Source organism: Camelus bactrianus, chromosome 2, assembly GCF_048773025.1.
Source record: "Camelus bactrianus isolate YW-2024 breed Bactrian camel chromosome 2, ASM4877302v1, whole genome shotgun sequence".
Lineage (NCBI taxonomy): Eukaryota > Metazoa > Chordata > Mammalia > Artiodactyla > Camelidae > Camelus > Camelus bactrianus.
Window position 1 is genome coordinate 107880523 of NC_133540.1, and position 18610 is coordinate 107899132.

At 36.5% G+C, this 18610-nt stretch overlaps 1 protein-coding gene across 1 annotated transcript in view; it reads right to left on the bottom strand.

Moving 5' to 3' along the window:
* Positions 1-9811, bottom strand: part of UBE2K (ubiquitin conjugating enzyme E2 K) — a 52383-nt gene extending 42572 nt beyond the window's left edge. The window contains exon 1 of the mRNA XM_010962654.3: positions 9555-9811. Within this exon, the coding sequence (XP_010960956.1) occupies positions 9555-9617 (63 nt within the window). The 5' untranslated portion in view covers positions 9618-9811. The remainder of the gene's footprint in view (positions 1-9554) is intronic.
* Positions 9812-18610: the final 8799 nt, after the last annotated feature.

Sequence of the window (18610 nt, forward strand, 5' to 3'; positions counted from 1 at the left end):
TATTCAATGTCTCACTTGCCGGACCACAATTTACCCCATAACAGCATGGACAATGTTTATCTTATTAACAAACATGGGTGGCATTCAAGAAATATTTGTTGAATAAATGAAAAAAAACATAGAGTTAACTAAAGAGTTTTTTTAAACCATACGGATATAGATGATGTCATATATAATACTAAATAGATGTTCCCTGAGATCCTGAAAGGTGAAAATTACAAAATAAGCAAAACAAAGATTCCCTTCCCATTATCTTATTTCCCAGTTTTTGACTTAGACACTTTATCACCCCAATTCAGGAACTGACTATATTATCAACCCTTACATACAACGGAATCCCAACTTCACTGAAGGGCCACCTTTATCAACATATTCAACTCTTCCTATTACCAGAAGCAGGATGAAAGGTTATTACTTTCATAGCAGTTGGGGATGATCTTCCTGGAGCTTAAGAAAATCTTTAACTCATTCAGGTAAACAAGTGCCTCTTGCCTACCAGGCAATGTGCTAAGCAACGGAGAATAGAAAATCAGTAAGATAGGTTTCTGCCCTCAGTGACTCACACACTCAGTTCCTATGGGCAGATGGAGATAAAAGATCTAGGTAAACACCCATGGATATAACCAAAGTATGACGAAGTCAACAGACATAAAACAGTATCTGTCACATATAACCGCCTAAAATCTCATCCAAACATCCAATAACCTAGTAATAACACTCTCAGATTTATACCCCAAATTCCTGCACATCTGCACCAACAAGAAACTGTAAATAACCAAATGTCCAACTCACATAAACATAAACTGCAATGTATTCTATATATATATAGAAATATACATATATATATAAAAACTAAAGGAATTACTACAGAATGAAGCACAAATGTTTTATATCACTGCTGAAAAGCAACAGTATCAGACAACCCACAATTAAGTATGCCAATCCCAAACAGAATGGTTCACGTGAAACAAAGAAACCTACAAGAAACAAAGAAACCGAAAGATAAAGCACACAGCAGTCACCTGAGAGAAAAGGCTACACATACTAGTTAGCCCAGTAACACTAAATTTGCAAAAGAAAGCTTTATGACCAGTGAACACAAAAATATGCTTAATATCTGACTACAGAAATGAAAATTAAAATAAGCTACCACTTCACATCCACCAGACTGACAAAAATCTAAATCTTGCAAATGTCAGGTCACTAAGATTATTACATATTTCTGGAGAGAGAGTAAATTGATACTAACATTGGAAGATCAATGATGCAATATCCAGTCATGTAGAAGATACAAATACACCCAGATCTTACAATCCCACTTCCTAGAAAAACCCTCATGTGCCCAAGAAAACACTTATAATGTTCAATGCATCCTTTTTTAAAATCGTTAAAAGTTGTAACTACACATCATCAATAAGATAATGAATTTTAAAACCTGTGACATGGAATACTAAATACATTTGTCCCCTGAACAACAAGGGAGTTAGGGGTGCTGACCTTCCGCTTAGAAGAAAATCTGTAACTTACACTTGGCCCTCCATTTCCACAGTTCCTCCACATGTGTTCATTCAACCAACAGTGGATCATGTAGCACTGAAATACCTACTATTGAAATAAAAATCATGCAGTTCAAACCCATGTTGGTCAACTGTAGTTTAAAATTAAAGAACTAGAGGGGGGAGGATGTAGGTCAAGTGGTAGAGCGCATACTTAGCATGCATGAGGTCCTGGGTTCAATCTCCAGTGCCTCCTCTAAGAATAAAGAAATAATAAATAAACCTAATTACCTTCCCCCACAAAATAGAAAAAAAATGAAAGAACTCGAGCAATATGCACTGTCACAGATAAATCTCAAAAAGCAACACTGAGAAGAAAAGCTGTGGAGATGAATACTATAACCAACTGTGAGAAATTTTTTTAAGTTAAAAATACTAAAAAGTCATTTTATACTGTTTATCAATAGTAAAAACATATATTTGAATGGGAGGGATATACTCAACTTCACCACAGTGGTTATCAATGAGAAGGAAAATGCAATAGAGAAAAGGCTACAAAGTGAGCTTTATCTGTATGTTTTGTTTTATTTCTTAGTGGGAGTGGATAGCCTAAACCCAGTATGAAAGCTAAGATCTATTAAATCTGGACCATGAATATAAAGGTGCTCATACATTATTCCCTAAACTTCTAAGTCTAAAATGTAATTTTTAAAAACATCTTTAGAAGTAATGGGTAGGAAGCAAGCAATAAATATGACTGTACTCTATTCTTTCCACCATAATCAGTAAATATTTTAGAGTAAAAAACCTTGTTTTAAACCCCTGTTCCATGAACAAGTTACTTGACAATGAGGAAAGTTACTTAATTTCTTCAGGGCTGCAACTTTCTAATCTGTAAAGCAAGAGTAACATCCATATCATAAGGCTGCCATATTGACAAAATATTAGACAGTGGCACTGAACTAAATAGGTAGTTATTTTAAATTTACTGTAAAAGTAAAGAACTAAAGGGAGGGAAATGATTTTGAATGAACAAGGATTTTGAATGAAACGATCTTGTCTCACCTTTTCAGAATTATATAAGAGAACACACCATATCAGATGGATGTGACTATCACTTTCTAACTTCCAAGATCCAATTTAAAAAAAGGGATTTTACAAAGGGATCCAAGATTACACACTACAAGATTAGAACCTGGATTCCTTGGTCCAGTTCAAGGAGACCAGAGCTATGTCAGGAAATACAAAATAATCCAATAACTCTCTATTACCTGAAAGGCTTCCAAGTAATTTACTTCTTTTTCACCAAGAAAGGTCATTTTAAAACAAACTTTTCTCCAATTTATAATTGTCTCCTAAAGAAAAATTAACCAGCACCTTCAGAACAGTGTCCACATATATTCTATTCCCCTTGGCCATCGGCCCCACAGGTTGTTTGCATACAGATGACAAATAAACATTATCAGAAGCACTCAAGTCTCCCACAATGTTAAGCCTTTTCTTGAGGCAAACTCACATAGAGATATCATTAAGTCACAGAAGGAAAGCTTTTTGATACAAGAATGGTAATAAGCAGAATATGAAAGTAGTTAATTTTGACATCTTAACAGCTATCTATTTACTGAATGTTTAGTATGTCCCAAGCATTGCTCCAAGCACTGTAAAGACTTAATCTTCCTACATTTTTACAGGTAAGAAAACTGAGATACAGAGTCAGTGCTGTAGGTATAAAGTAAAAAAGCCAGGACTCAAGGCAAATCTAATTCCAAAGCCCACACTCTTAACCACTAAGCTGAACTTACTGTATTATGCTTAGGGAACTAAATATCTCTGCCTCCTGGTAATTTTAAGTTCTCACACTAAGAAAATACATTTAAAATACAATACTTAATACTGAACTGTTACTCACTGTACTTAGTTTTATTAGCATTCAGCTTTTATAGTACTGTTTATGAAAAGGACAGTCCCATTAAGCAACCGTATACAATGGTTAGAGTAAACTGGTATATAAAGTCTGAGTTAAATGCACCATTAACCAGACCTGTGTCACTAAGTCACAATTAATCTCTCTAGGCCTCAGTTTCCATATCTTAGAGATGAGGAGTTTGCCTTAGATCTAAGGTCTCTTTCAACTATAATATTCAATGCCATTTAACACATTTTCTAAGATACTATTAATATTTTTGAACAAAAATTTTGAAAGGCATCTTTCAAAACCTTCAAAATTAAATCATATAGTATATGTTTTTATGTCTACCCTTTTACTCAAACATACTCAAAGCTAAACTGTGCTACCAGAAGTCAGGAAAATGACTAAAAAGGGCTGGGGGTCTGGGAGTTCTGACTGTGCTAGTAATATTAATATTCTGTTTCTTGATTTGGGTGCCAGTCACACTTTATCGTGTGTGTGTGTGTGTGTGTATACACATATATATATATTACTTTGATACGAAAAAGGTTTTTTCCTTCGTGTGTGTGTGTGTGTGTATACATATATATATATATATTACTTTGATACGAAAAAGGTTTTTTCCTTCCTCAAAGATACCTTAGGTGTTCTAAATCCACAACTATGTTTGTGTATATTACAGCTTTCTGTTCTAAATATATAAATGTGTTTCTTGCCTAATATTGCCAATTACCCCTGCTCCCTGGTTTCAATTTAGGTCCTAGAAAAGAGATCATTTACTTATAAATTACAGTATTCCTATAATTCCTTTAGGATTGTCTCCTGAAATCTGAGATCAGTCTTAACTTTCTTTTGGAACCTAGTTCAAGAACTTCCCTACAAATACATACCCTTAGCATTGACAAAGCATTGATTCTCTGCATCTAGCATTTTTATTTATTTCCAAACAGGTAAGTCTTTTAGGGCTATTGTCAATATGCTCAGTAATGAAGATAATGTATATTTACTGAGAAATAAGAACATTTATTCTTTACAAAGGGGTGACAAGCTAAGGGACCCCAGATGCATATATATCTATGCCTGATGGACAGCGATCAAAGTCTTTATAATTTTTCTCAAGAAACAAGAAATGCACCCCAAATAGTCTTACTTGGACAGGCTTTGATTTTTTAACCCAGTCTATAAAGCTTTCCTTGCTCAACCTACACCCAAAACCCCATAAGGCACACTATTTAAATAAGTTACACTGAACTATAACTTACATAGCTGTAAAAACAAACCACTTTTCCACTCTTAAAAAATTGTCCAAATTCCAATTACATTAGTTTATAGCAGAAAATACACCTTTTCCTTTAAATCAGAAAGGAAAAAGTTTAAAAGAAAGTGATAATTCATTGGTAAGAGTCAAACAAACTTAAAGTCTTAAAAATAAAAACAGAACATTCAAAGCTAGGAGTAATCATGCTATATAATTTTTGTACCTTTACTTTCCATTCATCTTTTAGATAAATTATACTACACATCTTACATAGTTAACAGTCTTAAATGTTTTTCTAAAGACTTTTGTCTATGGCAGATTCTCAACATTTAGCAAAGGCTGGAGACATTTCTGGTTAATACAACTGGCAGGGAGAGGATAGGGAGGTGAGGGGGAAGGACTGACAGTGCTACTGACATCTAGTGCTCTAAGTCTGCTAAACATCCTTCAAAGCACAGGAGAATCACCGGCAACAAAGAATTCATTACCTGCCCTAAATGGCAATAGTGTCAAAGTTGAGAAACCATGGTCTACAGAAATTAAGAGACTTTCTTTTAAAGTTGGGCAACTAGTTCTGCATAGACTAATCTAGATCAAGTTAGATCAAATATATAAAATTTAAAATGACAACAGATAACAATCTATTTTCCATTTAACAGATCCATTTAAATACTTAAGGAAAACTTTATACAACAGTTTTCATGAAACCAATTTGTTAATGCCATAGATTTAAATATTCCCTCTGACACACATCTAGAGGTAACTAATTCAAAAAGATATATGCACCCCAATGTTTATAGCAGCACTATTTACAATAGCCAAGACATGGAAGCAACCTAAATGTTCATCAATAGATGACTGGATAAAGAATTTCTGGTGTGTGTATGTACACACACACACACACACACACACACACACACACACACACACGGAATACTACTCAGCCAAAAAAAATAAAATAATGCCATTTGTAGTAACATAGATTGACCTACAGATTACCATACTAAATGAAGCAATAAGTCAGATAGAGAAAGACAAATACCATATGATACCACTTGTATGTGGAATGTAAGAAAATGACACAAACATATGAAACAGAAACAGACAGACAAAAAACAAATTTATGGTTATGGGGGGATAAGGGGGAAGGATAAATTGGGAATTACTATATATAAAATAAACAACAAGGTTCTACTGTATAGCACAGGGAACTATATTTAATATCTTCTAATAACTTATAATAAAAAAGAATATAAAAAAATATATATAACTGAATCACTATGTTGTATACCAGAAACTAACACAACATTACAAATCGACTACTCTTCAATGAAAAAATTAAATAAACAAGTAAATAAATATTCCCTATGAAACTCCCAGAAAATGTTAGCAAATTGCAACTATAATAAGAAAAAAACTACAGGTACTACATAGCAAAAGAACAAGCAAGAGTATGTGCACTGATTTAAGGGCATTTTACTTCACTGAGCTTCAAATTTTAAAATACTTTGCATATTGAAATGCAAGCAAACCTTGAAGTTAATTACAGGTAACACTATTTCACTGTTTAAATTAATAAATAAATTACATTGTGTTTAAATCCTTTAGTCAGTAATATAAACCAGGTTTAATTATTTTTAAATGATTAAAAGTATGCCTGTCGTTGGCAAGTCAAGACAGGATGGTACAATTAAAACACAATCAGACTTAGATCTAAATCCCAAAGCTGTATGTTTGCAGACAAATAATTAAACTTCTCTGAGTCTCAATTTTCTCGTCTAAGAAATAAATCTAATTCAAAGATCTGTTCTTGAGAATTAGCAATAAATGTATATAAACAAATGGTACTGAGAGCTACTCTACAAATGGTGGTTAGTTATTAATCCCAATAATTAATAGTAAGTATTAATACAATCTGTGAATACATATTAGTTTTATTCTATCCTTATAAGCAAAAATTCACACATGTAATTCAACTCATAAAATAACTATAAAAAGTACCTTATATCAATTTTCCATTCCTAGCAACTATGAAACATTACTTAAAATTCACAGATTTAAATAAATTAGTATCTGACAGATACAGGACAGATTTCCAAACACAGTTTCAGGGAAAAAAGACCTACAAGGTTTATTTATATTGAGTAAATAACATATTCTCATGACTCAAAATTCAAAAGGGATCTTTTGATGCCTGTTGCCCTAGACACACAATTCCTCCAGCACAGGAGCAATCAATGTTACCAATTTCTCATTAATCCTTTCACCTATACAGACAAATATACATGTATTTCCCCACTTTTGACACAAACGGTGGCCTCCTCCCACTATTTTGCACCACGATTTTCACATTTATCTTGAAGGCTGTATCTTAATTAACAACACACTCCAAAAACAGCCTCTTAAAACTTCTTATGGCCAGAATTCTGCAAATGTCAGCTATCTTTACAAAGGCACTTAAAAGGAGAAAAAAAAATCCTTAAAAAAAAACTGTATTCTTACTAAACACAAGCATATGAAATAAATTTCGGTAAAATGGAGATTTACACAAGTGACATGATGAAATATTTGATTACTTGGCCAGCCACTCAAATACTGTATTTACATACTTAAAAAGGAAACACATGGACTGTACCACAAGTCCTTCAATGAGTTGAAAATAACAATCCACTTACAGAACTAGACCTACTAAAATATCAAAATAAAATTGGTGAAAATAAAGCTATTTACTGGTTATATGGCAATATTAAACAATCTGACCCATTCCTAAATGTTCTTTGCAACAGACTTTCTGGAAGAAGTTTCCTTCCAGATTTATAAAGGTACTGCTCTTAAAAAAAAAATTTGTATTTCCTGTTTTTCTCCTCTGAAACACTATGACACTTACTTGAAGTAAGGCTTCATTATTCCTTACAAATAAAAAGCTGTATTATTTTAACAATATGCATTACTAAAGCAATACAAGATTTCTTTTCAGCTTCAATTTAAGTACTAACAATATCATGGTGAAAAGTCACCTCACATAATGCAAAAAGACCACATGAACTATGAAAGCAGTAACTTACCACTTTTAAGTAATAGAAAATAGAGCACTGAAGTCTTATTAAGTTTCAGACTTGCACATTAGGCTACTGGCAACAACAATATTAGCTTCAATCTTTCATCAGGAATATGTATATCAACTATACTGGAACATATTTTCTTACTAAATAAAGATCCATAATCACTGTTTCACTGTAAACCAGTATCGGCATTTATGACTCTCTGCACTGTACCATAAAAATACTAAGTCATCCCTCCATTCAGAGTTTTGGCACTTGAACAAATACAGAGGTCAGAGTTCATACACATGCTCTGTAAAACCGATCCTTACATACTATTACATACAAAAAATCTGCTAGTATTTGGCATGTTAAAATAATTTTAAAGAATTTCCTCCATGTCTAATTAGATACATACATAATCACTTTAGACTTATAGCGGCACAAATTAAAGTTCAAGTGCTATCAGACTTATGTCAATAACTCATCACAAACTTAGAATGCTGAATTTCACAAATCATCGAGATCATCAGAGTACCAATGTAAGACAAAAATACAAACAGCAATGATACATTCAATAATGGCATATGACATCTTGAAAAATCACTATTTCAGTATTACTTTTTAATTTTTCCTTTGTTAAATCCAAGGAGGAAAAACAACCTGGCATTCTTGTTGACTGGGGTAAGAAAAATTGTAGATACTTTCATAATTTTGAGTCAAATTACAAAAACATTTAAAATATCTTAATAACTACGGCCAACACTAGAGTATTTAAAATTTCTACAGGACTCAAGAGCAGCTTGAGACAAAAAATTTTTTAATCATTTCAGATATGATGTGTAGAAATAAATCTACTCAATAAGAAGATATAACAATGTATTATTTGAAATCCCATGTTTTTTAATAGGGCTGTTTTTCAAAAGTAAGAATCAGGTTAACTATGAGGGACATCATAATGAAGTTTCATGGCACAACACAACAGTGTCACAGAGGCATTGTCTTAGGACAGACTCTGTGATCTGTAACCTGTAAACAACATTTCGAAATCAGCTACTTATAAATTCCACGCTTTTTCCTAATCCTAGCTAAAAATATTTAAATGTCCTTAATACACCAAACAACTTGCCTTTAACCCAGTCAAAAGCTTTAGATGTCAATAGAAAAGGGGCCTAGGATTTGGGGGTAAGTGGAAATGAGATAATGGTTTAATATGGTATTAATTTCCTTCCCAGGTGAAAAGTCCCTTATCCCCACTCAAATAAGATAGTACCCCATTATGTCTTCTCTTCTCTCCCAGCACACAACTAAGAGGGAGTAACTCTGAACGTCCTTCTTTAATCAATATCTAAGGACTCTCATCGCTCCATTCCTAAGGAAAGGACAGTGGCGGCCACACAGGCAATAACCCAGAATACCCTTAAAAGTGAGGGCCTTTCAGCAGCGCGGCTCTCCGGATCCAGTTACCACCTTTCCCCTTCCCCCAACCCACTTCCCGGGTTTTCTTAGGCTCGGCCTGCTCCCTCCCCACCCTGCAGCTACACTTCCAGCTGTTGCCACTGCCTCGGGGCTCTCTCTAGAGCTCACACCCCGCCGGTAAGTGCCCCCTTCTCCATCTGCCCCCAAACCGTGTTCCTCTCCAGACCACCCGCCCGCGAGACCGTCCATCCCAGGGCCCCGGGAGGGGAGGGGAAGGCGGCGGAAGGAGGGGGAGACTGCTGCTTCCCCACAGGCAGAAGGGCGGCCGCAAAGAGGGCCACCTGGGGGTTACTAGGGATTTTGGGGTCGCCACTGGAAGGGCCCTCCCGCCATGGGCTGAGGTGGGGGACGTCCGGGAGTTCATTTCTGACCTCCTCGCTCTTCAGCACCTCCTTGAACTCCCGCTTGATTCGCTGCACCGCGATGTTGGCCATGTCTCCGCCCGCAGCTGATTCGTACCCGCCTCCTCCGCCACCGCTACGACCACCACCGCCGCCGCCACCTCTTCCTCCACCACCTCCTCCCTCGGCGATTCACACCCGAGCACACGAACGCTGCCACTGCCAGCCCGGCCGCTGCGCTCTCTTCAGTGTAGAATCACCTCCGCGCCCGGCCACCAAAATGGCGCCGGGTCCGCGCATGCGCACGACGCTGACCCGGCCGGGCGGCGCAGCCGCTCCCGTTGTAGTCCCATACGCCTCAGCCGCGAACCCGCGCCGCGCGTCTCTGCCGGAGCTGCGGCCGCGTGGCTCCGCCCTGCCGGCGTCTGGGGCCAGGAGGGTGCGGCTTCCGCGCTGGCTGCCGCTGGCCGGCGCTGGCAGGGCCCTCCGGGTCCCCTCGGGTGCCTCCGCCAGTCTTCGAACCCATGTGTTATGGTCGAGGCTCTCAGACCTTAGCCTCTAACCGAAGGTTCGAGTCTAACCTGCCGGGATCACGCGGCTCTATTAGGCTTGGAGCGCCGCCCTGACTCAGCGAGACCCAGAACCCACCGGCTTAGTGTGCCCGGCTGTGTCTAGTGTCTGAAAACACTGTCCCGGAACTCATTCCGGCCCATTTTCTATTGGTGTAGGCCGGAAAATACACTGTGGTTCGTTTTTGTTCTGAAACTATTATAGTCCTACTGTTACTACGATCATTCCAGGATCATTCCAGGTACTACAAATCCTTAAATTAAATATGGTCATTGTTGGATCTTATCAGGTACTCCATGGATGTGCCTGAGATGGGTGTAGAAGCCAGATGTTGATCTTTGACCTTTTTAGATAATGCCAAGTCCTGGAAATAAGGCCAGTTTTTAAACTTAAGGGTACATCAGAATTGCTGGAGAGCTTATTAAAAAAAAAAAAAGATTTCTGACACCATCCCTAAAGTGACTGGTGGGCCTAATAATTTGCAATTTTAACAAGTTCCCAGATGCTGCTGCTCCTGCTACTAGTTCAGGGACCACTCTATGAGAACCACTGAACTAAGGCATGTGAAATAGTTTATATATTAAAGTGAAAAATGGAGAAATAAATGCGTCTTGGGGAGGAAGGGCAGCTTTACTTCTGTAAGCTTAGGGCCTACAACAGTGGTTCCACTAGGCACTCAATAAATATTGAATGAATAAATGAGTAAAGATAAGAGTAAAATGTTGTAAGTGGAAAGTAAATTTGAAAGGCAATTTGAAAGTGGCTGCTAGGTGTACAGTAAGTAATATGGTTTTGATGCTGAGAGGTGCTTTGAATAGAAAACATTTTATAATAGGTAATAATGTTTGTTTAGAAGTTTATATTTCATGCACTTCTTTCACTTAACCAATTAGTGGAGTATCCTATCAGAAAAATATCATAAATACATCACCTTCGTGAAAACTACTAAAATTGTGGTAGCAAAAAAGAAAATAAGATACTGGGAGTGAGTCATTCAGTGGAGGTACATGGCAAAAAAGAGTTTATTGAACTCATGTCCCAGAACCAAGAGGGGGATTTTAATTCCAGCTTTCCTCTATACCAGCTCTCTTCGCCAACCTTGGTTTCCTCTTCTGCAAAATAAGAAAGCTAGATGAGATGATCTATTTCAAGATTTAAGAGTTTAGAATTCTGAACCATGATCTTGAAACGTTTCCCAAAATGGACTAACAAACTATAAAACACTTCCAGCAGAGCCCCCTACTGGTCCTAAGAGGAACCAACTATACATGTGGGTCATGGCCCACGAATTACTGATATAATTTATAAACCATGCAATGCTATGTGTTTTGGTGCCAATAAATTAAAAATAATTATTTTGAAGTGTGAAAATTTTTTTGAGTACTTTATATTTATCACCTTCATTCAGTCCCCAATATTAATCTTGGAATTTCAAAGAAATGTACAACACCCAAATCAGAGGGAAACTAGTTAGGAGGGTATGCTGATTTCTTTGTTGGAGAGAGGTTTGGTTTTTTAACTGCGCATAATAATTAGCCTTGAAATTCCACTTTCAGTCCATTTTTACATTCCTTCCAGAGAATGAGGCAACTGTATATTAACTCATAACTCATAGGAGAAAATCCTGAAAATACATTTTAAGGGGAAAAGAGCACTATGCTAAAAGCAATGTGGTATCCTGGATTGAACCCTAGAACCAACAGGACATAATTAGTGAAATCGGAGTAAATGCTGTAATTCAGTTAATGGTATTGTAGCAAGGTTAATTTCTTAGTTTTGACATGGTGCTATGGTTATGTAAGATGCTGACATTAATAGAAATGAGTAACGAGTATATAAGAATCTCTGAAACTTTTCTGTAAATCTAAAATTATTCCAAAAGAAAAAGTTTACTTTAAAAAAATCACTGTTCAGTCCACATAGCGTATAGTATACCGCCATGTGTGAGGGAAGAAGGGAATATGCTGGTATATATGCTGAATTCATAAAATATCACTGGAAAAATACCTAAGAAACTGACAGAAGAGTTACCTCTGAGAAAGCAACTTAAGGGCCTTGGGGAAAGCAAAGTGGGAGACTTTTCAGCATGTATCCTATTGTATATTTTACCTGTTCAAAACTAAATTTTTAAAAATGGGTTTCCAGTAATGCAGATTATAAGATCTTTACTATTACGATCTAGTTCTGATTATTTCATTAAATAATTAAGCATATATTTATTGAGTGCCTACTATGTGCTAGGCATGATCTAAGCCCTAGAGGCATATCAGTGAAGGAGAACCCTTCCCCCCAAAAAACCAACTCTGGAATTGTCAGATTTATATTCCAGCAAGGATAAGGAATACTCATCTCAAAGCATAGTCTACAAACACCTGGGGGTCCCTGAGATGTTTTTCAGGGATCAGTCTGCAATTCCCAAACTTATCATAATAAACCTAAGACATTATTTGCCTTTTTACTTTGTTAACTTATGCACTGTTGACGTAAAAGCAATAGCAGGCAAAAAATTTTACTTCACTGGTAATAAGTTTATTAACGCCACACATTGTTTAAAAATGCCAGTTTCACTTTAGAATGATTTTGATGAAGCAGTAGAAATGATTACTTTTATTAAACCTCAACTTTCTAGTACATATCTTAATATTCTGTATAATGCATGGAAAGGCTAAGCACTTCTGCTGCATCCCAAGTTCATGGTAAAGCTCTTGTGCAAATGGTTGAGTTACAAACTGAACTTAGCCACTTTTTCCATAGAACACCATTTTTACTTGAAATAATGATTAAGACAAACTATTAAGAGTTGAGTATTTGGCACACATTTTATCAAAAATGAACAAGGTTAAGCCTATCACTTCAAGGAAAACAACTGTTACAATTTGTTGAAAATGATAAAATTCAAGCTTTCAACTGAATGAATTAGAGTTTCAGAAAACATCTCTCACTGTGACTTGACGGCTTTTCAATATGCTTAAAGACCTTTCTGGATTAAATTGGTGATGATATTATGGTGGTATTATTATGATTGTGAGAAATTGTACAATGAAGCATGTCAATGTTTGGAAGATCTGCATAAATTAGTGAGCCAATAGTTTCCAAATGACCAATGCATGATGTTACAGAATCATGCGTGGGTGTAACGTCCATTCCAGGTTCAAGACAGACCAGTGGATTTCAATGTCACCAAGTACAAAAAGTTCATTCATAACATTTCAGATTCCATATTGTAGCCAACCTTTGAGAAACTACCATTTGTCTAGATTTACTCTAGTATTAAAGAAGAATACCCACAGTTATCTGAAAAAGTTATTGAACTATTCCTTGCCTTTCCAACTATGTATCTGGATGAGTCTGGATTTTCTTCATGTACTTCAGCCAAAACAACATATGCAACATATTGAATGCAAAGGCATATATGAAAATCCAGCTGTGTTCTATTAAGCCAGGCATTAAAGAGATTTTGTTTTGGAAAATGTAGTTATTTTTCACTAAAGTTATACTACTTATGTAAGCATGTAATGGATTTGTTATAGTTATTTATTAATAAATGTTTCAATAATTTCTGTTTTATTTCTAATACAGTGTTGTTTAACCCATATAAACAAATGTTTTTTGGAATCCTAAGTATTTTTGAAGAGTGTAAAGGAGTCCTGAATACGTTGGAGTATATTGTACTACTTAGGCATGAGGTTTAGATCTAAAAAGTTTCCCACTTTCAGAATATGTAATTTAAGTAAACATTATTTATGTGAAGGTTATAAAGTTGGTTTTAGATGGACAGAGGAAAGTTCATCTGGTAACTCTTCTGTTGTCCCTAACAGAACAATGTGTTTTGATGTGTTGATTCATGTAAAAAGAAACGTGACGAGGCATAATTGTGCTTTGCTGACCCCTGATAATAATCGCCAGCATTTGAAATGTGCAAGTCTTCCTTTTTGTTGCTCCTGCTAGTTACTGTTACTGCTCTGCAGATTCAAATTTCCTGTTCTTCTAAATGCAGCACAATTTTTTTTCCTACAGCCCTTTCCTGACCTTGTGTTTTGCCAACTTTTTGAGACTTTTTTTTCCTCTGTCTCTCACCACTGCCTATTCTATCCAAGCTTCTCATTTAACTCTCCTTTCAAAACACCCAGTCATAAGGCTAAGGTCATTTTGCTTTTTTCCCCTCTCTTTCACTGAGTTCTGCCCTTCCCATCTTGTTAACTCCTCTCCCCTACCCACCCCAGCTGGGGTGAGGAGCTCTAGCAGCAAGAGTAGAAAGCAGCGCTTAGATCCACAGTCAAACTTCTAAACTTAGCTCCAGGCCAGTGGGTACCACAGTATTGATTGTAATGCACACTGTATTATTCCAAATTTAGAGAATAGATCAGAACCCCCACAGTTGTGGCTTTCTGAATATCTGCAGCATGGAGTGGAAAGCTTGCTTCAATAGCACAGTCTATACTTCCTCACCTTAAATTATTTATTGTTCCTGTCAGGTACAGATGTTCTTTAGGTGGTGTTTTTTTTTTTTTTTTTTAGGAAAGAGCCTCACAACTCTGCTCTGTCCAAGGAGTACACAAGTGCAGCTACAGCTGGGACATGGCTATTGGGCCTTCACACTTCACTTTCAAGACAGCAGCCACTTTTCCGGTAGACTGCCCTCTGCTGATCAATCCAGTTGTTTTTGCTGAGTTCATGAATTCCTTTCTGTCCTCTAAACCAGAGTCCTCTCTTTTGGAGCCTAGAATCACTGGGGCCCCAGTGCAAAGATCCCAATCCTCCCCAAACCACTCTTCAAAATCCTCTTCCTTTGGTTGTCTCAAAGGCCGTGAACTGGTCAACATGGGACTCCCTGCTAACTAAAATCCACAACTAGCTTCTACCTACTCAGTTCCTCAATGATGTCAGTTATTTATTATTCATTTAGAATACGGAGTTTCAACAATCATATAAGCCTCATTAAATTGACCAGATATTCTTTGTTTGCTCATCCAAATCCACTCTCCAGTACTCTCTACCCTGTGCCCCTGGATGCTGAAAGTAAGGGCTACCATGTGGTCTCTACATCTACAGGGCTTTCTTACCTTCTGGATTTCAGTTGAACGTGGCCAAGGGGAGCCTCTGGCAGTGCGGTTAACAGTGCTACCTTTTCCTACCAGAACAGTCCTGTCCAATAGCTCTCTCCTTCAGCTGCAGCTTTGCTCCTGCTGTAGCTCTTTCAAGATTCCAGTAATCATGTCCCCCTGTCCTTTCAAGCGTGGAGCTGCCAAGAGCAACCTGCTATTGTTAGCCTTTGCCAGCATCCTTTAACTTTGGTAAACAGTCTCTTCAACAAACTCTTCTTGTTAACCCCCTGCTTCCTGCCAAGACTCTGTCTGATACACCAAGGTACAACCATAATTTCTTACTCTCCTGGATGTTGCTATTATTGAGATAAATTCCCAATTGGTCTCTACTGCTCTACAGCCTCGATTACTCAGAGGAGCTCAAAATTACAACTTTCCCCACTAAGGTGAAGACCAAACTCTGAAGGGCCAACTGATACTGCCCTGTGAATAACAGATAAACATCCTTCCCTTTTTTTGGTACTCCCTGGAGATTCATATGCACTTTCATCTCTCTGTAGCTGAACATTCAACTGTACCTTCCTAGGGAATGACTCCTTTCCAGAGTGAACAATCCAGCTTTATCCCTCTCCTCCCCAGGGGCTTAGGAAAGCATATGCAAAAGAATCCCCCTGTATCCTCTGAAGTTAGCAAGCACCATGACTTTGACACTCTCAGGAGACTCTACAGGGGCATAATGAAAATTGTAATTCAAAGTATCAGGAGACATATTTATCATATAAACATCTCAACAAAAGTACTGTGCTCAGAATTTGATGCAACTGCATTTTATCCTTTTAAAAATAGTTTTGATGTATGAATTCTTACACATCTCTAACCTATTAACCTATTAGCGTAAAATTGTATTAAGTTAACATTAGGAGGGAGGTTAGTTTTAAAGAAAAAAATAATTTAAAGTAGCATCTGGTAACTTAATGTTCTGCAGTTTTATACATTTGATTAAGGAAGATACGTTCTCATACTTCCCAGATGAGAAGTGTAGGAAAGCAATTAAATACTACCGCAATTAATATGTCTAGACCAGCATGCAGACTAAACACACTTACTGCTAAATAGAATTGTTTTTTAAAAACGACGAAGCCTTATTCTTCCCACTGGATGATTAGATTCTTAAATTTCTGTCATTTAAAACTAAGTACCAAGACTTTCTGTATAGGCTCTCACTAGGCTTCCTTGCAACACCTCATCCTAGGCTCCTTTATTTTTTGAAATTGTGGTAAAATATACAAACATAGAATTTACTACTACCCATTTTTAAGTATACTGTTCAGTGGCATTAAATACTTTCACCTGTTGTGTAAACATCACACCACTATCCATTTCTGGAACTTTTTCATCATCCAAAAATAGAAACTCTACATCCATTAAACAATAACTCCCCATTCCTCTTTCTTTCAGCTTCTGGTGACCATTATTCTATTTTTGTTTCTATGAATTTGACTATTCTAAGTATCTTATGTAAGTAGAATCATACAATATTTGTCCTTTTGTGTTTGGCTTATTTCATTTACAATGTTTTCAAAGCTCATCCATGTTGTAGCAGACCTTCGTTTTAAAGACTAAAACAATCTAATATTCCAATGTATGTATATGCCACATTTTGCTCATTTATTCATCATCCATTGAAGGACACTTGGATTGTCACCATCTTTTAGCTACTGTGAATAATGCTGCTGTGAACACAGGTGTGCAAATTCTGTCTTTGAGACCCTGCTTCAGTTCTTTTGAATATATATTCAGAAGTGAAATTGCTGGATCATTTAGTAATTCTGTTCTGTTTAATTTCTTGAGGAACCACCGTTATCTACAGTGGCTGCACCATTTTACATTCCCACCAGCATGCACAAGCATGCATTCTCTACATCCTTGTCAACACTTGCTACTTTCTGGTTTTTTGATAATAGCTATCCTAATGGGTGTGAGGTGGTATCTCACTGTGGTTTCAATGTGCATTTCCTTAATGATTAGTGATGTTAAGCATCTTTTCATGGGCTTATTGTCATTTGTATATCTTCTTTGAAGAAGTACTTATGTCCTTTGCTTGTTTTTGAATCAGGTCGTTCATTTTGTTTTTGTTGAGTTGAGGGAGGTTTCTTTAAAAATATGTATTCTGGATATTAATCTCTTATTCAAATATATGATTTGCAAATATTTTCTCCTATTTTGTGGGTTAACTTTTCACTAGCTTTATGGTGTCCTTTGATGAAAAAAGTTTTAAATTTTGATGAAGTCCAATTAATTTTTTTTTTATCTGTGCTTTTGGTGTCATTTCCAAATAATCACTGCCATATCCAATGTCATAAGATTTTCCCCTATGTTTTCTTCCAAGACTTTTTGTCTTAGCTGTTATGTTTAGGTCTTTGATCGATTTTGAATTACTTTTTGCATATGGTGTAAGAAAAGGGTCCCATTACATTCTTTTGCATGTGGATATATAGTTTTCCCAGCATCATTTGTTGGAGAGATTGTCCTTTCCCCATTGAAGGGTCTTGGCACCCTTGTCAAACATCATCTGACAACATAGGTAAAGGATCATCTCACGCTCTTAACTACAGAAGGTTATTCTTATCTTTCTTTCCAGACAAAGCTTTATATTTGAAGAAATGCCACTATAATTATCAACATTTATAGCTGTTCAGGTAACTATGAGGTAAAAGATCAAGTTAGATGCAAGGGATAGATAAAGGAATAAGATATGGACTCTGGTCATGAAACTACCAATTTATTGGGAGAAATAGAATATCTCATTAAAAGACAAGTATAAATACAAATACAGGTTAGCAGATGCTAATTTTAAAATAAGTGGCACAGAATTACATGCCCTGGGAGTTCAGAGTTTGTCATTTTAGGAATGGATTTTAAATACTAAGATACCGATCAGTATGTACACAAATGTTCATAGCAACATTATTCATAATTGCCAAAAAAAATGGAAACAGTGCAAATGTCCATCAGCTGATGAATGTATAAACAATATGTGGTATTTCTATACAATGGAATGTCATTCAGCAAATAAAACAAATGAAGTACTGACATGTGCCATAACTGAATGAGCCTTAAAAACATTATGCCAAATGAAAGAAGCCAGTCACAAAGGACCACATATTGTGTTATTCCATTTTTATGAAATGTCAAAAATAGGGAAATCCATACAAACAGAAAGTAAATTACTAGTTGCCTAGGTCTGGAGGGGAGGGAAGGAAGAGAAGAAGGAGGAATGGAAAGTGATAGCTAATGGTCATGGCATTTCTCTTCAGGGTGATGAGAATGTTTGATCATGATGGTGATTGCACAACTCTGTGAATGCACTAAAAACCATAGAGTTTTGTACATTAAATGAGTGAATTGTATGATATGTAAATTGTATCCCAATTAAGGTGTTATTTAAAAATGAAAATAGCCTCATCAACT